This window comes from Camelus ferus, chromosome 18, assembly GCF_009834535.1.
Source record: "Camelus ferus isolate YT-003-E chromosome 18, BCGSAC_Cfer_1.0, whole genome shotgun sequence".
Classification (NCBI taxonomy): Eukaryota; Metazoa; Chordata; class Mammalia; order Artiodactyla; family Camelidae; genus Camelus; species Camelus ferus.
Window position 1 is genome coordinate 10,997,380 of NC_045713.1, and position 27,720 is coordinate 11,025,099.

General features: G+C 51.6%; 1 protein-coding gene across 3 annotated transcripts in view; it reads right to left on the reverse strand.

The window, feature by feature from the left end:
* RADIL (Rap associating with DIL domain) overlaps nt 1-27,720 on the reverse strand; it is a 103,285-nt gene that overhangs the window by 53,888 nt on the left and 21,677 nt on the right. The window contains exons 5-8 of one of the 3 annotated variants that reach the window (XM_032459955.1): nt 26,956-27,030; nt 21,320-21,421; nt 20,482-20,551; nt 7,086-17,064 (exon numbers count right to left, since the gene is read on the reverse strand). The exons of 1 other annotated variant lie outside the window; for it this stretch is intronic. In XM_032459955.1, the coding sequence (XP_032315846.1) occupies nt 16,861-17,064; nt 20,482-20,551; nt 21,320-21,421; nt 26,956-27,030 (451 nt within the window). In that variant the 3' untranslated portion in view covers nt 7,086-16,860. Of the gene's footprint in view, nt 1-7,085; nt 17,065-18,338; nt 19,549-20,481; nt 20,552-21,319; nt 21,422-26,955; nt 27,031-27,720 lie in introns of those variants that run through there. One more of the 3 variants, XM_032459956.1, reaches the window with a different exon arrangement.

The window sequence follows — 27,720 nt, forward strand, 5'->3', positions numbered from 1 at the left end:
CCCTTTGGTCTAGACCTGGGGGATTCGTGTGGCCTTCGATGTAAGATGCAGAATTCTGACCCTGAGAGTGAAACTTCTTGTTGACAGCTATTGGGGTATACAGTTTTATAGTAATGACTTCAAATTTGTGAAGGGGAAAGTGGGGGGGAGGGAACAGACATTTACTGAGCACTTACTGTATGGCAGACCCAATGCGAAGGGCTTTACCTAGGTCATCTCATTCAAAGCATCTCATCAACTCTTGTGAGGCACATGATACTACACCCACTTTCCAAGTGAAGAAATAAGAGACTCAGGTCAAACAGCTAGAGGTGGAGCCAAAAACTGAGCTGGGGCTGGGTGATTAAATAATTCCCTTTACAGGACTCCCCATATACGTACACAACCTCCCCCTACTCCGACCCTGAAGAGGCAAATATCAGAGCTGGAAGGAGAGCCTGTGTTTAAATCTGTGTTTTTTGGTTTATTTTTCTTTTTCTTTTTTTTTTTTTAATGGAGGTGCTGGGGATTGAACCCAGGACCTCGTGCATGCTAAGCATGTGCTCTACCACTGAGCTATACCCTCCCCCTAATCTGTGTTTTCCTTCTAAGGTATTCCTTGTCATGATCTTGTCCCACCTCCCACCCCTCTTCAGCAGGGGTTGGCAAACTGCCCCTTGCAGGCCAGATCTGAGCTGCTATCTGTTTTTGTAAATCAACTTTTGTTGGAACACAGCCACACCCATTTGTTTACGTATTGTCTGAAACTGCTTTCATGCAACAGAGACTTGACAGCCCCCAAAGTCTAAAATATTTACTATCTGGCCCTTTACAGAAAAATTTGCTGGCGCCTGCTCTCCAGGATCTAGTAGATGCCAACTCTTTGCTATTACCATGCTGTTTCATACATCTCCATCTTTGATCAGGCCAATCCCTCTGCCTTTGGAACATCTTTCCCAACTGTATCAGTCTGATCAGGCAGCCATAACGAGATAACACAGACCGGGGGCTTAAACCATGGGAATTTGTTTTCTCACTGGAAGCTGGAAGTCCAAGATCAAGGTGCCAGCAGGGTTGATTTCTTCTGAGTCCTCTCTCCTTGGCTTATAGATGCCAGCTTTTCCCTGTGTCGTCACCCGGCTTTTCCTCTCTGTTTCTGTCCTAATCTCTTCTTATAAGGATGCCAGTCAGACTGGATTAGGCAGAGCCCACTCTAATGACCTCATTTCAACTTAATCACCTCTTTAAAGGCCCTCATCTCTGAATACAGTCACCTTCTGAGTCACTAGGGGTTAGAGCTGCAAATTATGGATTTTAAGGGGACACAGATCAGCCCGTAATACCAATCTTCATCACCTGGCCAATGTCTACTCATCCTTCAAGGCTCAGATTAGGTGTCACTTAGGTAGTAGCCACTCTCCAAGGTGATGCCCAGTGATTCACACCTATTTCACACTCCAGTGCAGTCCCCTCCAAGTTGAATAGGGCTGACCTGTGTAACCAGTAAGATGTTGCCAAAATGACAGTGTGACTTCTGGGGCTCAATTATAAAAGACATGGCTTCTACCCTTGCTTGCTCTTGGATCTTTCCCTCTAGAGGGAACCTGCCACCATGCTGGGGGGACACTCAAGCAGCCCTAGAGAGGTCCACAAGGTGAGAAACCAGTGCCTCCCACCAACAGACAGCACCAACTTACCATCCACATGAGCCATCCTGCATGTGGGCCCCCTAGCCTCCGGAGCCTTCAGATGACTGCAACCCTGACCAACGTCCTGACTGCCTCTAATGAGGGACCCTCCGCCATAGCCACCCAGCAAAGCTGCTTCCAAATTCCCAACTCTCAGAAACTGTGTGAGGTGATAAACCTTGATTCCTGATTTGTGCCGCTAAGTTTTGGGGCAGTTTGGTATGCAGCAGTAGATAAACTAACCCCCCTTATCCAGGAGGACCTCCCTGACCCCCAGGCTTGGCTCCACGCCCCGCCTCTGTGCTCCTGCAGACTCTTCGTCAACTTTTTATTAGCCAAGTATCAAACCACGCTCCTTAAATGCAAATCAGATGTTGCTACTCCTCAGCCAAACGTTCTCTAATCACTTCCTTTTGTGCTTTGAATAAAGTAGGGCTTACAAAACCCTGCTGCAGCTGGCCCCTGCTGGCCAGTCCACCTGCTCCCTGACTCTACCAGGGAGCTCTAGCCACACCAGACTTCTGTTTCCTAAAACAGTAAGCTCATTCCAGGCTCTGAAACCTTTCCCCTTGCTGTATCCTCTCCCCAAGTGCGTTTCCTGTTTGTCAGCACGCTGCCACCTCCCTCTCCTCAAAACCCAGCTCCGCCATTAACCGATGACCATCCCCTGGATGGTCACCCCTGTGGTCATTCTCTGTCTCGGAAACTGTTTTACCAAATTCATAGGCCTTTATTACTATTTATATATTTAACACACACTAGGATTTGAGTTCTGAAAAGGCAGGTTCTGTCTTCTTTATACTTGGCACAGAATAGAGGCTCCATGAATATTTGTTATATGAATAAACACGGGGATGAATAAATTTCCACCCATCTCAATGTCTCACCCCCTCCCTCAAGAGGAAGCTTCTCAAGTACTGAATTGTATTCATCTTTGTATTCCCGCACCTGCCCTTCCTGGGCAGGTGAGTAAAACAAGTGTTTGAAACACCGGGTGAAATCTTGGAAATCCGAGGGACAAAAATGGAGTGTTGAGCTGCCCTCCGTGGCCACCAGAGGGTGGCAGAGTCCCGGCACTCAAGTAGGGAAAAACCCAAATGAGCTCAAAGAAAAAGCATCTGATTAAGGTCAAAGGGCAGGTTCCCACAGGATGGCCAGTCCAGGGGCACAGACTGGGGTCTTGGAGACCAGAAGAGAGGAAGGGAAGGTGGCAGCAGGCACAGGGAGGATGTTAGATCCAAGCCTTTCTTTCAGAGACTGTTACATCCCAGCCACTAGTCGGGACTAGCAAACAGGTGACTGAATCCGTGGCTTCCATTCTTGATGAGCTCGACACCACAACTGTAACAGCAGTTCATCAGGTCTGGTCATTCCTTGTAGACTCATCCGCTGAGAGCTCTGAAATTGTTATTTTAATTTCCACATCGTATACTGAGCAACTTTCAGTCGACAGTGAGTACCTCCTGGCATCGGTAATGTATGGGGTGCCAGCACTACAGACTTGCATTGTTACTGACTCAGGGCCTTGGCTCCTCTCATCAGGAGAAATTGATAAGAGGCCAGACAAGAAATTCAGGTGAGGCTTTCCTGGGACTCCAGCTGCAGCGTGGGGGAGTGAAAACAAGTAACAGGCGCCCTAGCTCACTCTCCGAGGAGGGCGGGCTGCTTCCTTCAGTGGGCGAGGGTAGGTGTGGGTCGAAGGGGTGGCTTGTGTGGTCCACCTGCCCCCTTGGTGGTGCTGTGTGCAGGGATCGTGGGCAGTACCCTGCTTTGGTTCCCAGCCCCTCAGATGTGGCTGCTAGTTTGTGGCCTTTTTGTATCTCTTTGGTCATAATTTGCCCCAACTGCACATGGGTGCAGTTATTTTTAGTCCCTTAGATAAATTTCTTCACATCCTACTGTGGGAGGAGGAGATGCGGGTCCAGGGGCAAGCACTGCAGTAAAGGGTCCCAGGTCCCAGCCTGTCTCAGAATGGACTGCCAGGACCAGGGTAATGTCTAGGGTACCAGAACTACAGAGTGATGTATAGGGTGCCAGTGTTACCGAGCCAGACTTGGGTCTGCTTGCCAGCGTGTAGTAAAGCCAATCTCCTGACGCCCCACCCTCCCCGCCCGGCTCTGGTGAAGGAAAGAGTTGCGCTTACTGCAGGCGCCAAGCAAGTGGTCCAGGCAGCTAGTGCTTAAAAGGCCCGAACTCCCCAAAGGCTTTCAGGCAAAGGTTTTTTAAAATGGGGTGGCGGAGGGATGTGGGGGTGCATGATCAGCTCAAGGACATTTTTCTGATTGGCTGGTGATGAGGTCATGTAATAGAAAAGAACAAATCTGGCTCCATATTAGCTCTGTTCCTTTGGCTTTAACCCTGTGCCCTGTGTCCTAGGCTTGGTCTTGCTAGCTCTGCACTCACGTAAAGATAACAAGTTGCAGAACAGAGAATAACATTTGTTGTGTTGAAGGTTTTGCAGGAGCGCCATGAGCTGGCCCATGTGGACGGCTGCGAGAACAAGGAGTTCCTACACCAAGAAGTTTGCAACAACCAACCACGCCCCCTCCCGTGTTTTTTGTATAAAAGGAGCCTATATTCTGACTGAGGTGGGGGTTCTCCAAGACATTATTCTGCCATCCTCTTGGTCTACTGGCTTTCCAAATAAAGTCGCTATTCCTTGCCCCAACACTTCATCTCCTGATATATTGGCCTGTTGTGGGGCGAACAGGATGAGTTTGGACTCGGTAACAGTCAACAGGAGTCAACATCATCAACCTTCTGGTTCCAACTGGTCTTGGGTCTCCGTGCTTGCGTGCAGCACGCAGTTAACCTCTTCTACCTGGTGGGAGTTAAAAATCTGCAAAACAGCGCAAAGGACATGGCTCAGACTATTGTCTAGAGCCCCTGACGAGGAACCAAAGGTCCTTGACGTGGTTTAACAGCTTAACTATTATTTTGTCTTGTTTGACTGTTTTCCTTTCTTTCTGCATTTTCTCACTTCTTGGATTAAATGTCCCCTTTGGAACTCAGGGAAGGCTAGGAGGCTAAAGGTCTTCTCCAGACAAGAGGCTTGCGGAGGCCATGGTGGGGGCAGCGGTCTGTTCTGGAACAGCCCCATCGGGTCCTCACACGGGTCCTACTCAGTTCCACCAGGACTGCAGAGTAACGTATAGGGAGCCAGGACTGCAGAGAAGTGATAGGCTGCTGTTCAGTCTGATTAGTATGTTCAGTGTATTCTCATGTAGAGACGCAACAGGCATTCTGTGCTGGGGATCTATAGCTCGTGTGAGCTATTTAGTTGGAAAATATTGATTCAAAGCCTTCAGCATGCACATAGGAAGCAGGTGTAGTGGACGTGTTCAATTGAAGCAAGTAAATACCATTAAAATAGATCATGTCAGATTACTTTACCTTGGAATGTTGGGTCTGTTGTAAAAAAAAAAAAAAAACTTGAACTGTCAAAGATTTTAGGCTGGATGTGACTTAAGAAATCATCTACCCCCGTGATTATTCAACTACTCCTGTGGTGAAGCCTCTGGAAATTCTAGAGCTCTGGGGATTGAGAACATGTTGAAAAGTTGTATTTCAAGCCACATAGGAATTAGGATTAATTTCATCAGCCAAAAATATGACCATGTGATAAACAAAAAATCACAAACATGAGCACATGTGGCCTCACAAAAAACATATTGTTAAAGAAACAGACCTGCCTGGTTGGGTCTGACATTTCCATTAATATTAATTTTTTATTTGTTTACTTGGTTTGTTGCCTGTGAGCATTTTTTAGGAGGTACCATTTGCTTTATGACTTATGTATGCAAAAAATAAAGATCGAGAGAATACTATGTATTAACTTCTCTTTTTTTAAACTGAGAATTGAGAACAAGTGGCCCTTTTTCAAATTTAGGGGGAAAGAGCTTGGTCCAGCTGGAGATCTCCTTTCTAGTACCCAAGGAAAGAGAGTGAGAGTTCCTAATTTAGTCCACTGTCTGCACAAATGTGGACCAAAAGCCAAGAGAGGCTAAAGGATTTGTCCAAGATCACGAAGGTTCATTGGTAACAGATTATTTCTTCCTTGTAAAATCACATTCAAAAACACATGCAAGCAGGCTAGATAGGGACTATTTACAGTGAGCATCTCTGGGTGCTGGAGTCTGTGGCAGAGGGCAATTTCCAAAGACAGCCACTTCAATACACCCACATCAGTACATAATCCATCCCGCCCCCTCTTCTTGCTCTGTAACTTGGACTCTCCCCAACCACGTTGCTTTTGGGAGGTACTTTTTGGCCGTGTCCAACAACCAAATGTGGGAGAAGTAATGATGCAGGTGTCCAAAGCTAGGTCATAAAAGACACTGTGTCTCCTGCCTGGCTCTTTCTTGTTCTTGGGACTCAGCCGCCATGTTGTACGGAAGCCCAGGACACATGGGGAAGGCACTTGTGGGTGTGTTAAGCATCTCTTTTCTTCTGATGTTTTGATGTCTGGGGCCTTATTGACCATGGGGAGACTGCCCCTCCCAGGGTAGAAACAGTGGTCCCTAGAGACAGTAAACAGCTTACCTGTGAGCACAGCTTTCATAGGGAAACCAACCCACCCGGAGACCACGCCTTCCCACCTCCTCTGCTGGGCTTCGCTGCTCCAGATCATTATTCCGCTGTCCCCGTCCCTCCAAGAACAAGTACCACACAACTGAGGCTAGCCCCTGTGCCCCAGAGTTTGAACCTGAAATGATTCAAACTCAGGGGCGGGGAGAGCTCAGTGGCAGAGCGCGTGCTTAGCATGCACGAGGTCCTGGGTTCAATCCCCAGCCCCTCCATTAATAAATAAATAAATAACCTAATTACCTCCCCTGACCAAAAAAAAAATGAAATGATTCAAAATCACCAGTACTGAGACTCCTTATTCTGCCGTGTCCATCCCTTCCCATGGAGGCCACAGTAAAGGCTCTGGCCCCCATTTTCCCTCCTCCCCCTGCCTCCTGGCCAACCCTGGTGCTTCCCTGTGTGGCCCTGCATGACATCCTACGGCCCCTCCTCTTGGTATCTTGAATAAAAAACTACCTTTTCAATGGTAGTCATCCTCTGATCTTTTGGCCGCACCAGACCTGAATCATAATAAAATCTACATTTTGAAGCAGGGTGTTTGGCGACCTCCCCAGTGAAGGCCCTCACCCGTTGCCAGCATCAACCACCAGACATGTGAGTGGCTCCCACCTCCAGCTGAGGCCAAGACTCTGAATTTCTGAGCAACAGAAACCAGGAGAGACACACATGATTCTTGTCGTTTGTAGGCCCTGTATTTCAGGATAATTTGTTATATGGCAATAGACAGCTAATATAGGGTTTTTACTTCCAATTTTTCCACCATGAACAATGATGGCTTTTAGAAAAAGAACTGATGAATGTTATTTTTTTAAAAAGACAACTGAGCAAGTGTGAGGCATCTCGAATTTTTTTATTTATTTAAGTTCTTTCTACTCTGCTGGAAACAGTAACATTCACCAGCAGGATTATTCTTCTTAATACAAATGTTTATCCAATACCGTGTTAATACAAAACGGCAATTTCACAAACACAGAAAGAGTCCAATGCCAGCAGGACGGTTTTTAAAAAGTCATGCGATTCTCAAACATGGTAGACACGGTAGGACTATAAAAGTGAGTACGAAAGACAATCAGAGCTCCGGTCCCCCCACCCCGAGAAAGGCCTTAGCGAGCAGCGGGAGCGGGACCTGCACAGAAGCGGGCGGAGCCCTGGGAAGGCTGGCCGCGCAAACAGGACCACGGGCCATTCGTTCAGCAGAGTCAGAGCCTGCAATCTGAAACTGCTCTCGGAGGCAAAGCAGCTCTTCCAGAACTGCGTCTGCTCCTTCCAGAATGGAGTCACTGTCTCCCTCCTGCCCTCCCAACCCTACCTGGACTAGCGCTGACGTATGTATCCAGGCAGGCTGCCTGCCCCAGGTCTCTACGACCATCCGGCGCCAAGGTCCCCAGAACGTGGGGCCATCACCAGCACAAGAGACCCCCAAATCTGGCCTGTATTCCTGTCAGTGGGGTCAGAGTTCTGAGTAACCAGATGCTCAGAAGCAACTGATTTCTTTCCCCTTTAACTGTCCCCATATAGACCTGGGACACCCAGGCTCCCGAGGTATGGCACCATGCTGACACCCACCAATCACCGCAAGCAGGCACCGGGCACCCGGTATCCAGTGCCCATGGCTTCCCAGGAGGGCCCCACCAGGAGCAGTTCCTGGAACTGAGGCTTCAGACCTACCTGTGGGTCATAAAATCATTTTAGGGGTTGCCACCAGCAACTTGAAAAAATGACACAGGATAAGAGAGGATGGACCAGGCTGGGGAGGAAATATCACAGTGCATCACACAAGTAGGTCCTGTTTTGGTGATGGATCCATAAACTGGAATCACAGTGTGAAATGTATTTCTTATGATGAGTATTAAGGAAGCTTGGGAAATACTAACAACCGGGAGTAAATGGAGGGAGGCAGCTAACCCACGACACCTGCAGGAAGGCCCCACACATCGGAACAAGCCGACCCCGCGATGCACAGGTCACCCTCCCGCTGCGGGCTGCCCCTACCACCACAATGAGGGTAGACGTCTGTTTGAAGGCCCGTCATGCGGCCAGGTTTGTGAGAAGGCTGAGGGTGTGTGGGCAGAGGTTCCATGAGGACCTCTGACGGATTCGTCGGTCACGCCTGTGCCCCGCCCAGCAGATCCCAAACCCTCACCCCAACGCGTCAGGTGGACGAAAGCGGTCGTTTCTCTATATACAGACCCACAGTCCTTAAAAAACATATTGCCTTTACCTCGTGGGTGCTGGCTGGGAAAGCTGTGCGGATATGGGGACCGCAGGGGACAGCCCAGGCCGCCTCGCTGCTCAGTCGGCCCCAACGACCTAGGGCATCCCGCGAGCCCAGGGCTCAATGGCTCGGTGTCCTTGCACATTCGAAAGAGTCCCAGCCCGCCAGCTCCCGGGGGTGGCCATCCGCAGTGTCATCCTCCGCCCTCTCAAAGCTCAGGCAAAACAGACGGAGCTCAGAAATTCAACAGCCCCGTCAGGAGCAACGAGGCCCCGGAAGGCTGTTAAGGAGCTGCCTTCACCTGCTGCCCTCCGGGGCCAGACAGCCCAGCACCGCAGGAGGAGGAAGGATGCCCCGCCGGACCCCACGGGCAAGTCACTTAGCTTCCCTGAGCAGCCTCGGTCTCCCCGTGTAATAGGGTTGCCAGGTTGTGGGGGGAGAGATCTACGAGGATGTGGGTGTGAATGAGCAGGTGTTCCTAACTGTATGTATACGCCCTGTGATGCTGACGAAGAGGACGTGGAACGCAGAAAACCGGACCCAGGGTGCAGGCAGTGGCGCGCTGGTCAACCAGCTTCCAAAAACGGTGAGCTCCGACCTGCAGCCTTTGCCGATTTCCATGGTGCCGATAGCCCCACCACGGCCAGTCTCTCGCTAGCAATGGTTTAAGGACTTCCCGAGTTCCTGAGTACTTAGCACTGGGTCTCCAGGGCGCCGTGCGCATGTAAAGCACTCGGGTACCCTCCAGGACGCCTCGTCTCCCGCCAGCAGTTGACAGCAGCCGACGGGGTGGGGTCAGTGTCCCTGAGAGCATCCCCTCCACAGCCCGCACACAACTCCCTCTTCTGCCCCAACCAGACCACCTGTAGGACGGACACACAGCTCCCGTCCCTCCCCCAGAGCACACACCTCCCCCCAGGGTTGACTGTTCCAAATCTTCCAGAAAATCCAGCTCTCTGGCAGTGCCCAGGCAGTAGGTCCCCGGATGTCCAGGTTCCCTCAGGGACGGGGACAGTGGCCAACTGTAGTGAGTGATCAGCCCAGTGATAGTAGGAAGATGGCGGCCGTAGCCTCTTAAGGTTAAGAAAACATGCTAAACGTGAGGGAAAACTTGATGTCAAAGATCCTCGCCACAGATAGATCTACCTTCATCTCCTGAATCACGAGTGATTGAACAGTGGAGGCAGGTGTAGCCCAGCATGCCTGAGGCCCTGAGTTCAATCTCCGGTACCTCCATTTAAAAAATACAAGTTTTTTCTTCACAAAGAGAATGATTAAACAAATTGCGGAACATCCACTCAGTGCAGACTTTTTAAATAATACTTACAAAGGACTTGAAGTAAGGAAAAATGCTCAGAAAGTTTAAACAAAAAGAGCAGGATGTAAAAGTACCTTTGGCAAGAAAAGCAAACACCGCAGTTTAGAAGCGTGCATGGAGCAGGGAGAGCAGAAAGGAAAAGGTTAGGGGTGGAGACCGGAGGCAGAGACTCCACCAAATCTCTTCTACCTTTCCAGTATTTTCTAAAGTTTCTACAGTGAGCACATGTGGTTGTAGTGAGAACATCTTTAACAGAACAGCCCCCTCCCCAGCACGTGGATACGTACTCCCTCAACCTACAGATCGTCTCCGAGCCCCGCCTCAGGGGCCACCCTGACGCCGGGCAGGCCTTGTCCATGTCCCCCGGGGTCCTGGCTCTGTCATCCTGGGATTCCAGGGCTGCAGACCCACTCAGGGCAGAGGCTAAACTCGTTACAAACTTGAGCGGGAAAAACTAGCCCGGAAGCCTCCGGGAGTGCTCCGAGGTGACTTCCGCAGTGCAGAACCGCCAAGAGTGAAGGCCAGGGCGGTGTCCCTGCAGCCCCGGTCTGTGAACTTGCCTCCTCTGACCTCCGATGCAAAAGGACCAAGACTCACCTGAGGCTCCCTTGCCGAGCTTTCCCAGCCTCAGAGAGGAGGAGCGGGTGCGGACCAAGCCAGGCCAAGCTCACCATCCTCTGCTCCGTCCACACATTTGTCTGAGTACCTACTAAGCTCTGGGTGCTCTGCTCGGCACCGGGCATTGCCAGCAATCTACAGCCACAGTGCCTGCCCTCACCATCGAGAGGGTCTCCCAGACCACCCCCTCCTGGCTCTCGTACTGCCTCCCGTCCTGCCCGGGTCTCCAGGTTCGGCTAAGATGGGCTAAAATCGGATGGCACTGGTCTGTGATAACTACCACCGATGGAGCATCACCTGCTCCAAACAGGGAAACTCTGGATCCACCTGTGGTTCTCGACAATGTTGAGTCTGAGCCCCCGGGGGATCCCCGAGAGCCTTCCAGGAGTTGCTCGAAGGCACTGTTTTCATAACGACAGCAAGGCATTATCATTTGCGTTTTCCCTGCCCGCGATTTCACGCAGAGCTCTCCAGAGGCTACACGGCGGGGCCGCGTCAGAAACTGGCTGCAAGAGCAGCCGGCGCGCCCACGGCTTCTGCGGAGCCGGACGTTCAAGAGACTCGCAAACACGGAACAATGCCACTCTTCCCCCTAATTCTTGTTTGGGAAAAACACCATTCTTGTTAATAGAAAGATATGTCACTTATGTTAATGTGTAATGAGCTTATTTCAGTGAATGAAGAGGCATTTTAGAATAGTGTCAGTTTTCATTTCTGTTCTGTATGATGAAAGTTCAAACCTGGAGCCCAGACACAGAAGTTCTTTGGTGTCCTCAGTAATTCTTAAGAGCTCCAAGGGGCTCCAAGACCACCAAGTCTTACAGCCACAGATCTACCAGCATCATCCAATAGAACTGTCTGAGGTGGTGGACACGGCCTGTGGCTGTGTGGTCCAGAGAAGTAGCCACTGGCCCTGTGCGGCTCTAGAGCACTTAAGATGTGGGCAGTGTGACCGAGGCACTGAACCTTTCATTTTAATTGCCTTAGATTTAAATAGCCACCTGCACTGAAGAGCTACCGTACTGGATGGCACTCCTGTAGATGATGTTTCCTGCTTCTCTGTCCATTCGGGATTCTTTATTTTTATTTGCCCTGCAAGGGTCTCGGTGTTGCTGCTGGGGGGAGCCAGGCCCCAGGGATGGAGGCAGCCCCGCTATGCCCAGCCCCTGGCCGCACAGCTGCACGTTCTCCCAAACGCTCATCCTTCGAAAGCCCAAGTGGGAACCTCTGCAGGTGTGTACGGTCCTGTCCGACACTGGCCTGAACACGGGGCTACTGAACGATGCCTCACGTCCTTGGTATCGCCTTTCAGAGCACGTGAACGGGCTGCAGCTGAAATGTGGATCCAAGCGTCATGTCAACTGCTTGTTTCCATGGGCCGTGAACCCAGAGATGGAGATGCCAGTGTTTTAGGAAGCACATAGTTGAGAGGATACAGTGAGAACATGAATGCTACTTACTAGCTGTGTGCCCTTGGACAAGTTACTTAGCCTCTCTGAGCCTTAATAGCCAAATCAGTAAAATGGGATCATATCTACCTCTTAGAGTGATTGTAAAGACGATGGACCACCCCCAGGACTTGGGACCCAGCTCAGGAAACATTAGTGAGCGAGCCCAATTTAAGGAATGGACTTAAGTATAAATGCAGGCTGCTGGGGGGTTGATGGTGTGGATGGAGGAAACCATGTGAAAAAGACAGTGAAAACCATGAGCAGTGGTTAGGTCCTTGGCCCCTGGACATGCGTGCTGTCCCCCAGAGAAGGGCGCAGGAACCTCACCACTGACAAGCAGGGGCGGTGAGCACCAGCGCGGGGCTGCCAGAGCCAGCGGCCAACCCACCCGGAGCTTGCTGCAAGTTCAGGGTCCAGCGTCCCCTCGACAACAAGCCACGGGCTCAGCATTCAGGGCAGGGACGGGGGAGCCGGGGTCTGTGGTCTAGCACCCCTACCCCTGCTGGGTAGGTCTCTGGGCAAATCCTGGGGCTGAGAACAGCTGCTCTGACTTCCTCCAGCAAAGATGTGACCTTGGCCCTGCAGTTAACCGGACAGAGGGGTTCCACGCACGGATCGTAGTCTCCATTTTACAGATGAGAAAACGAGGCACAGAGCGGGTGAGACACTACCCCGAGGGCCTTGCATGCTGGCCAGCGTAGGGCTGGACTGGCTTCGGACTCCAGACCCCCAAGACAAAGTTTCCAAGCATCGGGAAAAGGGGGCAGAGGTGTGCTGGGCCTGGCTTGCGAGGACTAACAGTACACATCTCTTCCCAGAGCATCTTCAGGGATGTCCCTCTGGCAGCAAGAAACTGGCCATAGTAGGAGTATTTACACCATGGAAACTGGCGGATGCCACATGCCAGGGCTTAGGGGGTTGTTTGTTTGTTTGTTTTAATTATTATTAGAATGTGTAAGCCTGGCTCTCCTCCCTGGAGGAGAGACTTAGGGGCAGTGGGTTTCCTTGGAAGCAGGAGATTTCATCTGGCCAAGGGACACAACGGTTGCTCTGCCGGTTAGAAGCTGGGTGCCCTGGGTAAGTTGCCAAACCTCTCTGTGCTTTGGTTTCCTGCTTTGTAAGATCAGCTAACAATCCTCACCCTACGGGGTTGTTGGGGGGGGGCGGGGACAGGGCTATGCCCCCCTTGGAGAGAGTTATCTCTAAAGCCCTGGGCACCAAGACCAGCCCCCAGGAGGGGTGCCCTGCGCATAAGCCTTTGCCTCCCCCAGCCTCCTGCTCCTTCCCCTCACACCTGCCGCCCTCCACACCTGTGAGCCCAGCTGCGCCGTGTGCTCATGTGGAAGTGGCTGCTGGGGTTTCCACAGGCTCCTTCAGGACCCCCCGGACCCCCCGCTGCTATTCTCAGAGCCTGTATTTCAGCATCTGATTACACAGGATGTGGCGGCAGGTTTGACAAGTGCCTTTTTGACGAGGTCATTAGACCCACCTCCCAGCCCTCTGAGCTCCACCTGCCCCTCTGAGCACCTGTGAAGCGTCCCTCACCTGCCCCCCCCCCCACTTCCCAGCGGAGGCCTGGGTTCAATTGCAGGAGCTTGGGCAGGGCTGTAGAGCGCTTCAGCTTTTGCAGACAGATACAGATACAGAAAAAAGAGCTCGGTGAGCTGAAAACTCCCCAAAAACCCAGGGCTGCAACTTCCTAAATCATCCCACTGTGCAGGGCACCCACCCATGACCAAGGCGGCTTCAGAGCTTCAGATCCAGGCGCACCTGCAGGTCTCATCTCTGCTTCCTCCCATCCCCCCAGGGCTTTCCTAGGATTCTTTCCCAGCCTGAGCCAAAGGCTGATGAAGAGAAGGATGCTCAGCCCTGCTCCCACCATATGTGCAATTTCCACCCAAGAAAGAAAGGCAGATCTGGTCTATGGTATTGATTTAAATCCATTCCTGGGCTGAGAGGCTGCAGGCCGCAGGGCCAGCCCTGGGCCAGCTCTGCTCTGGGCCTCCAGGGAAACCCTGCTGGCAGGCAGACAGGCCTCCACCAGCGAGCACACCAGCTCTGCCTTGTCCTGACGATCACCAGCAGAATCACTGAGCAGGTCACCTGCCTTCCTCTCCATCTTTCACACCAGCCCCCGCCCCTCACCCCGCCCTAAAGTGCCTGGAATGTCAAACAGGCCAGTCTGCTGCCAACTGCCCCCCTGGCTCCTTGGGGCATAACAGCTGCCTTGCTGGGTCATCTTGGCACCTGATGGCCTCAAGGATGGACAGGAAGTGGGAACTGGCACCTGAATTTCCAGTGGCATGCCCTCCCCACCCATCACAGCTCAGAATATTCCTGGGACAGGGTCTTACCTACAGAAGGGACTGGCCTAAGGAACATCTTTTCCTTTCCTGAACTGTTTGGGGTATATTTGGAGGCGGTCCAGGGTCTAGGCTCGGTTAAAATGGAATCCTGGGAAATTCACTTTCAGAATGATGCTGGGGAAGAGAGACAGCTCATGGGAAGCAGGTCCTGAATTGGAGTGAGGGGAGGGAGTGTGGTCAAGGCTGCAGAGCACACCCTCCAGTGTCCTCACCAGCCTGTCCACAGTCAGAAATTCCACCATTGGTGATTCATTCCTTTGGATAGTGCAGGCTTTGTGATACCCCTCATTACCATTATGGGGGTTGTTTTCCAACTAAGGGAGCTAATTAGGATGCCAGGCCAGGTGTTTTACTGTCATCATCCTGCTGAATCTTTAAGCAACCCTGCCAGGTGTAGCCTTACTATACCCTTCTTACAGTGGAGGACATTGAGGCACAGAGAGGTTAAGTAATTAGCCCAAACCCTCACAAAGGGGGGATGCGGATTTGGTCCCAAGTCTAGCAAGACACAGTTCCTCCCTCCAGGAGCATCTGGGTTGGGGGACAGGCACTAGTACCAGGGTGACGCAGGACAGGGCTCTGAGCTGTGCTACAGATGAGCACAAGGGGTGCTGGGAAGCAGAGAGGGAGCCACTAACTCAGAGGAAGTTTGGAAGTTCCTCAGAACTAACGCCCAAGTGGGGCTTTGAAGAATGCTTAGGAGTGAGTTGGGAAGAGGAGGGGTGAGCAGAGTCCCCATCAAGGAACTGGCACCTCAGAGGGTGTGGGGGATACAGGGGCAGGCTGTCCAGGCTGTACCCAGGAGGAGGGGGAGGAGGAGATGTGGGTACCAGAGGAGTTCAGCAGGGGCTACAGGACCAGGTCAGCCTCCCGGGCGCCCAGCAGTGGCCCCGTCACGGGGCTTTGGTCCCCATCAACCCCCGGATGATGGGGCTGTCATCTCAGTCTGCCATGGTGCCATGCTTTGGGAGTTTTCCAAAACAGCATCCCGGAGCCCACACGCCCCCTGCCCTGCCTCAGGCCCAGGCAGAGTTCAGGTCATAGTGTCCTTCCCCTGCAAAGCTCCCCCTCCCCCCTAATCTCCAACCCTGACCCCAACTGACGGGAAATACTTGGCGGACTCTGCAGGGCAGGTGTGCAGAACAGAGGCAGCTTCCAGGGTCTGGGAGTGCCTGTACACACACACACACACACACACACACACGGGTAAGGGGACAAAACATCCCCCAGGCATCTCCCAGCTCAGAACCCGCCTGTCTGAGGAACAGGTCAGATGACTCCATGCCGGCCTGGACGTGGGATTCCTGATACCGGAGCCCTGAAATACCCTGGAATGTACTAGAACTAAGCATAAGGCATCTCGTCCTTGCCCATGTGACTCTGGATGGGAGTCAGAGAGTGAAGCCCGTCTAAAACGCAACAGACCCTTGATCCAGAGAGAGACCCGGGGCTGGGCCTAGACCCCCCAGCAAAGGTCCGCACGCCCTGCGTGGCATGCCCGCCCAGCCCTGGGGGAGTGCTGAGGGCGGGCCCCTGGAAGCCCTGCTGCTGGGCTCCTGGGGGCCTCAGAGGCTGGGTACCCCTCTGACGCTCTGCCCAGGTCCCTGTCAGATTAGCCAAGGCCTTCCCTCTGGGGTTCATCAGAAGCAAGCCTCCAAGGGCCGCTGATTGGTGCCCAGCAAGAAGCTCAGTGCTGGCATCACAGACCCTAAACCTGGAGCAGCCACGCAAGTTCCTGGGATCTGCTTATCCACCCCCCCCACCCTACCCCCGCCCACGAATGGCTCTCATAGCTTCTCTGGATTTTTTGGCAAGAGAAGAAATGGCCAAGGAACAGCTTCCCACCCCCAAGCACTCACCCCTCTGCGCTATGGTGAACCGGCTATGGTGGAACAGAACAGCAGGGGCTGCTCTGGGCGCACCTCCGTCTCCTGCCTCTGCCCCAGACTGCCCACTCCGGGAAAGAAGCATGCTCCCCAGCACAGAGACATTGAACTGGTCTGGCCAGGACCCCACTGCACAGCACGCGGGGCAGGTAAGGCAAAGAGGTGCCATCATGAGTGCCGAGTCGGTTGGTAGTGGCTGCCCAGAGCCCTCTTGAGAAGAAGTCAGATAGCACACCACGCTGCAGCTGCTTGGTGACGTCTGCCACGGTCACGGCTATCCGCCATCCCTGAGCTACAAGCTGGGTGACCTTCCCTGAGCAGGGGACAACTCCCCAGCCAGGACTTTGGTGGCAGAGAAGGAGGCCCTGGCCACCCATGTACCAATAACCCACCAGACACCCCGACAGATTTCTCAGGACCTTAAGAAGCACGTATTGGCCCATCAGTCCTCAATTTGCCAGCCCCCTTTTCTGACGATGTTAATGTTGGTTGTATTAGGAAACACTTGTCTAGAATAGAAACACATTACAGGGTTAACGTCTCCTCTGTAAAAATGACTAAATGCTTTCTTTCTCACCTAGGACTCAAGAGATGGTCTGGCTGTCACCAGAAGTAACCTTGGGCCCATCAGAAGGTCTACCCGTGGGAGGGCAGATGGGCCTGGGCTCTGTGCTCTGGGCTCCAGTTCACAGAAACACTCCCCGTGATGCTCTGCTCCAAAAGCCTAAATGTCCTGTGCAGTCTGGGCCACCTCATTTGGACACCTTGGCCTGCAGGGTGCTGGGCAGATACAGGTACCTCCAGATGGCATAGTAGTGGGTACCAGCACCAAATGCCACAAAGAGATGCCAGATGGCGTGGGCAAAGGGGATCCTCCCGTCACTCTTGAAGAACACCATGCCCAAGCAGTAGAAGACCCCTCCGGTCAGCAGCTCCCAGATGCCCTCGGTGTTGGGCTGTCGGCAAGGACAAGGGCGAGCACAGGTTAGAGAGCAGCCGGGAAGGCCAGGACCGCCCGGCCACCACCCCCCCCCCCGGCCCCACCCGAGATGGAGACACGCGGATGGCGGGGAGTCACTACACGGTGATGTGGTCAGTTCTCCCCAAATTCATCCTCACATGTAACATATTTCTACCAAAGTCTCAAAGAACATTTTGTAGCTTTTTAGCTTTTCTAAAGAGTAACACAGCTGGGTATATCCCCAAAGAAGCAAAAGCAGAGACTCAAATAGATACTTAAACATCATTATTCACCGTAGCCAGAAGGTGGAAGCAACCCAAGTGTCCATCAACAGAAGAATGGATAAGCATAATGTTATTCGTGTTATTTTATACAATGCAATATTATTCAGCCTTAAAAAGAAAGGAAACTCTGACACTGGCTACAGCGTGCGTGGACCTCAAGGACCTTGCACAGAGTGAAATAAGCCAGACACAAAAGGACGGATACTGTAGGTTTCCACTTAGGTGAGGTCCCTGGAGGAGTCAAATTCATGGTCAGAGGTAGAAGGGTGGTTCCCAGGGACTGGGGTTAGGGTGGGGAGTCAGCATCTAATGGGTGCAGAGTTTCAGTGTGGGAAGATGAGACAGTTCTGCAGATGGAGGGTGGTGAGGACTGCACACCCGTGAATGTACTTCATGCCCCTGAATTGTACACTTAAAACCGGTTCAAATCATAAATTGTGTGTCTATTTTATCAAATTTTAAAAAAGTCAAACATATCCATGGTGGAAAATTTTACACAAAAGCAAAAAGTAGTTAAGAAAAAAGTGGTGCTGGTAGCCCTCCGAGGTGAGCATGTGAACACCTGGGTAAGTGGCTGGTTGCGGGGGCTCAGGCAGATGGGGAGGGACTGAGGGGTGAGAAGACCCGCCTCCCCGCCTCCCCCAGGCCCACGTCCCGCAGGCGTCACCGCTCACCACCAATGGCGGTGTTTCAGAGAGTCCTTCCTGAACTGTCTACATACCCACGATATGTATACATACTTCACATGCATGTACAAATACAGAGAACTCATCGCTTTAGAGAAGGGGGCTCACACCATCCCTGCCATTCGGCGATGTCACTTTCCACAGTGCTCTCTCGTGGAGGTCAGTCTACACCCCACGTGGAGATCCAGCCTGGTCTTTCTTTTTTTAACCATTTTATTTATTTATTTATTTGGGGGAGGGGCGTTGATTTTTTAAATTATTATTGTTACTTTTCTCTTTATCAGAGGTACTTGGATTGAACCCAGGACCTCGTGTGTGCTAAGCACGTGCTCTACCACTGAGCTACACCCTCCCCACCCCCACCTGGGACTTCTGAACACCTGGGTTCATTGCACGTATGTACAGATATGTACCCAGTTCCCAAGAGGACGATGCATGAACATTAAGGACATATTGCGGTGACACCCCTCCACACTTAGGACGCGCCAGGCCCCGTACTAAGGGCCTTACATGAATTACCTAATGCCTCCTTCACAACAACCTTGTGGGGCGGGTATGACTCCATGTGACAGGCAGGGAAACGCCCATGACATTGCGCCACGTGAGAAAAGCACATTGCAAGACAGCACGCACAGTGTGACCTCATTTTTGTAAAGGAAAACAGACAAGTCAATATGTCTGCATAGCCACATTGACTTGCATAGAAATAAAACATGGAAAAGATCCACAAGGCCCCGTGAATGGTGGGCGCAGCCAGGGCATCCCAATGGGGAGGAGGTGAGGGGGGTTTCAGCTCTTTTATACATTTTCAGACAGGACTTATATTTCACAGTGAGTATATATTTAAATATACACTTACCATGTATATAAGTATATGTATATATGTGTTTAAATTATGTAATACGTAACTGATGGCTATTACATAATTTAACAGATGTAACTTAATTATACAGATATAAACAAAAATAAACTTGGGGGGAAAAGGCATTTGTAAAAATGAACACAAATCACAGGGAAAATACTAAGTAGGAAGCCTAACGGGGCAAGACTTCACCACCAAGTATTATAATGCAATTAAAAGCATGAGGGAGAATGATAAAGTCAGTGAATTAAACAAGCAAACGGAAAACACTGTATTGACTTTAAAAATACAATTAAAGCTGCAGCAAGTAAAACGGTTTGTTACTAGCATGAAAGTGCCGATTTATGAAACAGACCCACATGTATGCTTGTGAAGATAACACATTTGGGGAGGAATCATCATTTCCGTAAGAAATTGCAATGGGAATACAGAGTTAAAAATTAAAAGTTAAACCTTGAAAAGAAACAGGAGAAAATATAGGTAAACACTTATATAAACTTAGAAAAGGGAAGATCTTTCTAACCATCATAGTTAAGACAAAGCCATAAAATTAAGGGGAAAAAAATACCTGCTAGATGTGACTACATAAATTTTTAACGTCTGCCAACAAGAATCATTTAGAAGTAAGACATATAATGGAAAAGAATCTGAAAAGAAAAAATATATATGTATGTATATGCATAACTGAATCACTTTGCTGTAGACCTGAAGTTAACATTGTAAACCAACTAAACTTCAATAGAAAATAAAATTAAAAAAATAAAAGTAAGAAACTGTTATCTGGCCTAGGGAGGCACTGGGCAGGCTGAATTGGCTGTGCCCATGTGACAGATGGGCAGCTGAGGCTCAGAGAGGAGAGGGGACCCATGCGCACACACAGCTGCCTCTCCTTCCAGGCGGGGGCCCTCACTCCCTCTCTCTGCAAGGCTCCCCCACTCACAGGGCGAGGCGGTGCTGCTCAAAGATCCTGGCCCTCGGAGTCAGAGGTTACAGGGCTAAACTTCCAGCTTAGCCCCTGGGGGTCACCTCCCCTCTCAGGGCCTGAGCATCCTCATTCACGAAACAGAAGTGGTCCGTCTCCAAGGACACCCGGGACGGGGGAAGCAAGGTCCTGTGAGTAAGCTTCTCGCCCACCCTAAGGGCTCAGCGCGTGCGGTGAAGTCACCCTCCTGTGCCAGGAAGCCGTTCAGGATGGGGAGGACCCGGAGAGGGCGTCAGAAACCTGAGGCTGTGCCTCCATCGCCTCCTATGTCACTTAGACTTCACTCGGCGACTGGGTACTTACTCTGTCCCAGGCACCGTTCTAATCATTTTCCACGGGGTTTCTTATTTAATCTCTACAGAGACGGGAAAACCGGAGCCCAGAGGGACTAATGAATTCACTGAAGGTCCAGCGGAGAGAGGAGGTGCTGGAGAAACCAGGGAGCCAAGTCCTGGGGTTCGCCTGCACATTCTTCTGCCTCCGTGGGCGAGTCATGCTGGCCCACGGGCCTCAGTTCCCCGTGTGCTGGAGGAGAGGCTCAGCCTGACAATGTCTAGAGTCACCCTGCGTCCCCTGCAGCCGGGCACGTGGGACTTACCATGGAAAGGATGACCAGGGCGGGAAGGAAGCCTGTGACCGTGTAGCAGAGCAGCTCCACGAGCTTGTACCTGCCGGGGAGACGAGCCGTCTCGGCACAGGGCAGCCTCCCCGTGAGCAACAGAGTCCAGCTCCCGGTTGTGGGTGGGAGGGGACGCCCTGACCGGAGGAGTAAGAGAAAGGGGCTCTGCCCCCTGCCCGGCCCTCCTGGGCTCAGATCCCACCCGGCTCCACCCAGCAGGTGCTGGCAGAGTTGGGCGGCCCCAGGCGGGTCTCCTTCCCCTTCTGAGACCCAGTTTCCACATCCACGAAATGACACTGGAGGATGGCAGACGCTGGGAACAGCATGCCTATGGGAACCCGCCACGCCCAAGCCCAGGGCAGGCATGGCTAGTCGATCCCAGCACCTTTCCCACAGGATCCAAGCAGACACTCGCCGGCGACACCGGCTGCACCCCCGGACACCTGTCTGCTGCCCCGGGAGATTCCAGGGGTCTGTTCCTCCCTCTCACTTCTCTAGCTGTGTTCCTCCCCCCACTTACTCACTCCCACCCTGCAGGATGGGAGCGGCGGGAATGGGGAGCTCTCGGAGCCTCTCCCCCTCTTCTGCTAACACAGCTCAGGGAAGGCAAAGAACACAGCACAGTTCAGTGAGTCTAGGAACCTACAGTGTCTTTTTTTCTACTCTTCAGGTGGACCCTACGGGCTGGGGACCTGGTGGCCGTCCTCATGCTTCTGGGGTCATCCTGGGGTCTGATCTCGCCAGGGCCAGGGAGGAGACCCTGCTGGAGGCACCCCGCCCTCCTGAGCCGCCTGCCCCTGACCCAGCCCTGGCTTACCGCTCGTGGAAGAAGAAGACATAGACAGTGCCGACAGACGCCATGATCCAGACCAGCCACCGCATGTGGGAGGCCCAGGGGCCCAGCTCACGGAGGTTCAGCCTGAGAGGGAGAGCCGAGGGCACGGCCTGAGGGGGGCGCTGGGACCTCGCCCTCCACAGCCAGCCTGCCACAGGAACACTGAGCCCAGAGAAGCCGTGTCCCCTGGGGCTCCATGTGTGGGACATGGGCTCTCACGGGAAGACACGTGGAGAGACAGAAAAAGAAACCAAAACAGTAAGCAACGATTTGAGGAAAATTAGCAAAATTGATAATGCCCAAGCATGAGGGAAAAGTGGGAGTACAAGCGAGTAAAGCCCATTTGGAGAATCTACCAAACTTTGACGGGCACGTGTCCAGTGACCCAGACACTCCAGGGCCAGGGGCCAGCCAGACACACGCTGTTTTGTGAGCACACAGAGGCACAGAACAGGACCTGCCCCGCGGCACCCGTCCCAATAGAAGAGCCTGCAAACCACTCACACTGTCCACCCAAAGGCGGGGAAATAAGGCTGGCGCCCCCCTGTGCGGGTTACCAGGGCACAGCCCCTCCCTTCCACATTCCCCCTTCCTGTCAGCTGGGTGATAACGGAGCGGCGCCCCGGGAGCATCTTCCTTGGCAGCCGCACAGCGTTAAGTGCGTCAGCAGATGGTGGCGGACAGACCGCAGGAGGAGCGGCCCTTGCTGCCCGTTCTTGCGGGCCTCTCCCCAGGCTCCCAGAACCTGGGCTTTTCTGCCCGCTGCTTGGTCCAGTGGCGTCTCCAGGGCCAGGTGTCTGCAGGGCCCAGGCGTCTCCCGCATTTGGCCTCCACGTGTTTCCTCTCACTGTTGGCGTGGGTAACAGCAGCACAGCCGGGGGCCCCGGACAGGGCAGGCTGGGGCCCCGGCCCGACAGCTGCTCCCACACCCGCTCTTCAGGTCCACACACACGCAGCCACGGGGGTTCCCGGCCAGCAGCCGTCCGCATAACGAAACTGCACAGAAATGCTCTAGGTTCCTGCAGAGGGGGGCTGTTTGCAGCAGCTTCCCCGACACAGAGCAAGTGCTGAAGCCTGGTGCCTCTCCCCCTGCCCCCGAGATGGCCGATTTCCAGTATCTTCTCTGCCATCCAGTGCACCAAGGCCGTGCGCTTTCCGATGAGGTGGGATCTCAGCCCCGGGTGGAGGAGAGGGCTGGCAGTACTGGTCCCTTCTGTCTGCCAATGCCGGATGCCTTGGAATTGTCTTTGACCCTCATTAGTCAATTCTCCGCAAATTCAACCTTTTATGTTAAAATTTGCATGTTCAGATCATTGTATGCTTTCTGTCCCCTGACTACACCCTGACTAATAACACACCATCCTGTGGGACGTTGACAATAGTTTGGGAAACATGAAGATGCTCTGTTTGTACTTACAAGGACAGATCTCCAAGGCACAGTTCCGGGGCAGGGGAGGGTGCGGGCGGGACGGGGCTGAGTCAAGAACGACATGACTGTATTATTTGTACATGTGAAGGTAAGTGTGAATGCACAGAAACAGATCTTAACCCATTCCCAAGCGCCAAGAGCAGTTTCATCTAGAAAGGAACAGTTAATGGTCGGGGCAGGGGGTGGTCCTTTCAGGTTTTTTTTTTCCTGGAATGAATTTCTTGAATGAGAGTATCTTTTGTAAAACTTCTGGAAAAAACGTAACCTGCTCAGAGTCCAATTGTTATTATAAAGAAGTTAAGTAATGTTGGAAAGTTTAAAGGTAAAAAAATAGTAATAACTTATCTCATTACCAAAAGGAACCATCAGTGAGCATCATTCCAGATCTCCCCAAGCAGACAGAAGGACGCCGCCCATGAGAACAAGAGTGAGCTTAAAGTGGGATCGAGGAAACGGCAGAGGAAAGGATGGAAGAAAGGGAGAAGTGGTGAGAATCAAATTAACCTGCTTCATTCTTCATTAAAAGTATTACATTTAATTTTAACTGGACTTTAACAGAAGAAAATGAAACCAAAAAACTTCCTGCTCAACTTCAAACAAGTATCTCTTCTTCCTAAAAGTCACTTTTAACCCTAAAGATAAATTATGAAAAACATAAGGACGCTGGGGATTTTGGTTTATGTTTCCATTGTCACTTCTGTCAGTTCGCCCCCTGCCCTGGAAGACAGAAGCAGCAGCCTCTCCCGCGTGCTCCACCAACAGCCCACCTTCCTCAGGGACAGTTAGCTTTACATTCTCAAGGTTTGCACCGTTCACATTCTGTTCTATAACCATAACCCGCACGGCTGCTTAATACTGGTCCGGTGTTCAAAGTGTTCACTACCATTCTTGAGTTCCTTTCTCTTTTTCCATCTTCTCTTAATTGGCTAGATTTTGTTGTCAATATGGTTTTCTTTTTTTTCCCCAAGAACTTCTCATGGGCACTGTTTTCCCTGCCTTTCCATGTATGAGAGTGGTTGCTTGTTTTCACAGCCACACGACACCCTCACCGATAGCTTATTCTGAGGTCCACCTTCAGCGGACTGCAGGCCTCCACGTGCTCCAGCACTCACGCTGCTGTGGCCACGTGTGGAGGCCAGACATTTCCCCCTCGGAAGAGATTTGCTTTTTCAGCCTCAGTATCTGAAGCATCTGTCTGTCCTTCATTTCCACCAGCTTCTCTCTGATTGCTTTAAACTTTGGCTTTTTTTAAAAACAATGTGTATTCTCCTGATTCTCTTGTCTTTGTCAGTATTTGATTTGCAGTCTTTTGTTTCCCTCACTGCAAACCAGCACTTTATAATCTCTTACCATTCTTCTCATTGGAGCCTAATGAAAAACTGGTTTATACAATTGGATACTCATAATATTATTAATTATTAATTTTGTGGGGGAGGTAATTAGGTTTATTTATTTTATCTTTAATGGAGGTGCTGAGGATTGAACCCAGGACCTTGTGCATGCTTAGCACATGCTCCACCACTGAGCTGCACCCTCCCCCTCTGCAAACATTTACTTTTATCCAAAGGTTATGTTTTCAACATTACATCCGTAAAGGCATGAAGCAGTTCTGCTTTTTTACACAGTAACATATAAGCTACCAGCAATAACATCCGATTTGCAGTCGTTTTTACACTGTTCTTTGCTGATTCCTTCCATCATAATTGGCTTTGGTCTTCGACTTGTTCACTAAGGTGTGCTGGCTCCATTCCCATTTCTGCCCATTGCTCTGTCCTCTCATCTTTGCACTCTTGTTTAGTTACCTCCATTTTCTGGTCGCGTGGGCTTGAAGTCCCTGCAGGTTAGCAGGGCCAGCAGTCAGAAGAAACCCTGGAACTTGCAGCGGGGGAGCGGGAGGACAAGCTGGACCTGCATCAGCCTCTCGGTACCAGCCTCCATGATGCGGGCGACCTGCAGAAGCTGGGAGACTTGAGCTTGGAGCTGCACGCGGGCAGACGAGCCTTCAGATCGGGGCAGTGGGTGTAAGCAACAGCCCCAGTACTGCACACCAGGGGGCGCTGTTGCCCTTCCACCTTCCCACCCGGCGTGCACAGGGGAGGGAATCCTAGAAAATGTGGTCCAGCTTAGTGAAGCCGACACAGTCCAAAGCCGCCGGCGCCGCTGGACGGCTGCGCCCCAGGCGCTGCCCCCATTACTCACCTCCTCACCTCACACTTTCCTCACGGAACCTCCTCTGGCGGCCTCCAGTCAGTAGAGACGAAAGACCAGGATGCCCTCTGCAAGTGTGAGCTACTGGCAGGAACCCCCAGGGTGGCTGCTGACGGGTGACGCAGAATCTCACGCACCCTGCTGCTGCTCCACTCTGTTCCGGAACCTTCTGGCTCTCAAATCACGGCACCGTCTTTTTCCTTGTCCAGCAGTGGACGTAATTTTTCTTTTGCCCTCCTCAATCTGTATAATTGTTTTGTTTGTTTTCTGAAGCCTTGGGGAAGGAAGGCTCTGGGTCACACTTGATTATTTGTATCATTCAGGACATGGGCCTGCCTCGTTAATCCCGTGAATGACGTCTGTGCGCTGGTCACTGTGTCCTCAGCTCATCTCTCTTCGCTGCAGCACCAGCAAGGGTGCACTATCATTGTCTCCGTTTTACTGGTCAGGAAACTGAGGCTCAGAGAGACTCGGCAATCATCCCAGGGGGCGTGGCTGGGAAAGCTGGTCCAGGACCAGAACCTCGTGCTGTCCGACTCCGTGACTGCTTGGGGCGCCCTCTGAGCTGCGTGGCTGCGTGCACACAGGCCCGCCCCACCATGCCATCACTGTCCTGTCGAGATCCCCCTCTGTCGACGAGAGCCTCAGTGTCCCGGCCCCGCAGAACATGCTCAAAAGGTGAGGGGAGGGGTCCTTCTCCCCTCACGGGGCTCTGCAGGCTCCCAGGCTCCCAGCACGCGACCTGACCAGAGTGTTTCTTTAGTCCAGGACTTCCGAAAACCCTGAGGCGCCGGCTGGGGGAACTTAACCGGTGCAAACTGTGCAGGGTGGCCCAGCGACAGCTAACCAGATGGCTGAGACCTGCTCCCACGCCCAGCGTCCAGTTCTTGGCTCTCCCCAACAAAGATCTGCTCACTGTAGGGGCCCCGCCATTTGGGTAGATCAAAAAAGGGTTGCCTCTTAACAATTCCACCTGATTCGAGCCAACATGACTGAGTGCGTGTGCTAACCGAGACACCAGCAGGGACAGTCAATGCAGCCCTGTTTGTTACAGCAAAGAAAGGGTGTGTCCCAAGGTCATAAATACCCATAAATAGGGTGGCCAGGGAACATTATGCTGCCATCAAAAAAGAGTACAGAAATCTGCAAAATACTAATGTGGAAAGGTGTCCCGAAGTACACAACTAAGAGAATGAAAGCAAACTACAGAGTTTGTATAGCATATTTCCTTTTGTATTAATTTAAATGTTTTTTTTTTCATTTTAGGGGGGAGGTAATTGGGTTTATTTATTTTGGGAGGAGGTACTGGGGATTGAACCCAGGACCCTAAGCATGTTAAGCATGTGCCTTACCACTTGAGCTATGCCCTTCCCCCGATTTCCTTTTGTATTACAAGTAGGAAAGCATCAAAAAAATTTTTTTAAGTTTTCACCTAAAAAAATAATAAAAATAAACTTGTGAGGGGGGAGGGTGTAGCTCCATGGTAGAGGGCATGCCTAGCATGCATGAGGTCCTGGGGTCAATCCCCAGCACCTCCATGAAAATAAGTAAATAAACAAATCTGGTTACCTCTCCCTGCTCCAAAGCAAAGCAAAGCAAATTAACTTGTGAGCCATAAAAAAGTAGGAAAGCAGAAAGAATAAAAAAAAAAAATCAAAAGGAAAACAGTAGGAAAGTATGTTTATAAATATAAGACGTGTGTATTTGCATATATACATATGCATCCCATGTAAATGTATGTCTATATAGATACACACACGTACGCATTTGCTCTATTCTGCACAAAATCACTCCAGAAGGACACACGGGAAATGGGAGCCACATAGTTCCTTCCAGGAGGGGGACTGGGTGGAGGGCATCTTTTACCTGCGTTCTTTTGTGTTGAGCCAAGATACCACCCTACTGGACACAAAAAAATTCAAACAAAGAACAGAGAGGAAGCCAGCCCCCCCTACCCCCGAGGCCCCACAGAGACTCTCACCAGGGCGCGTAGGAGGCCGCGATGAAGAAGTAGATGACCATGCGGTCGGACATGTGCAAGCAGTGCTCCACGGTCCTGCGGCGAGAAGGCGGGTTACAGGGCTGCCCTGGACAAACGTGCTTCGGGGTGGCCTGGGCTCAGGACTGACGTGCCTCTATCCAGCCACGACCCCTCAGGCCTCAGCGTCCCCATCTGTGAGTGACCAGACCAGTGACTTTCCCACCAGGCTCCCTGTCACCCTAGGGGTTGAATGGAGATGCTTCAGGGGTCCCGCCGAGGACCCTCCTCCCCACCCCCGCCATCCTCCTCCCGTGATGTAGTCAGAACAACTCCGCACTCTGTCTTATATACTGGGCTTTTCAAAAGACTTCAAATGATAAAGAACTCAGTGGCTTAAAAATAAGAACAAAACACAGACTCACAGATATAGAGAACATAATAAACAAGACAATAAAAAGAAGGAAAAAAAACAGATACAGAGAACAAACTAGTGGTTACCAGTGGGGAGAAGGTTCTGGGAGGGGCAAGATAGGGGTCGGGGAGTAAGAGGGACAAGCTATCATGTACAGAATAAATGAGCTACAAGGATGCACTGCGCAACGCCGGGTGTCGTAACCATAAATGGAGTACAACCTGTAAAAAAGTCGTGACTCACTATGTTGTACACCTGTAACTTACGTAATACTGTACACCAACTATACTTCAATAAAAAATGAAAAAATAAACAGAAAATGCATATGCCACACGAGCATAGCAAACAGAAGA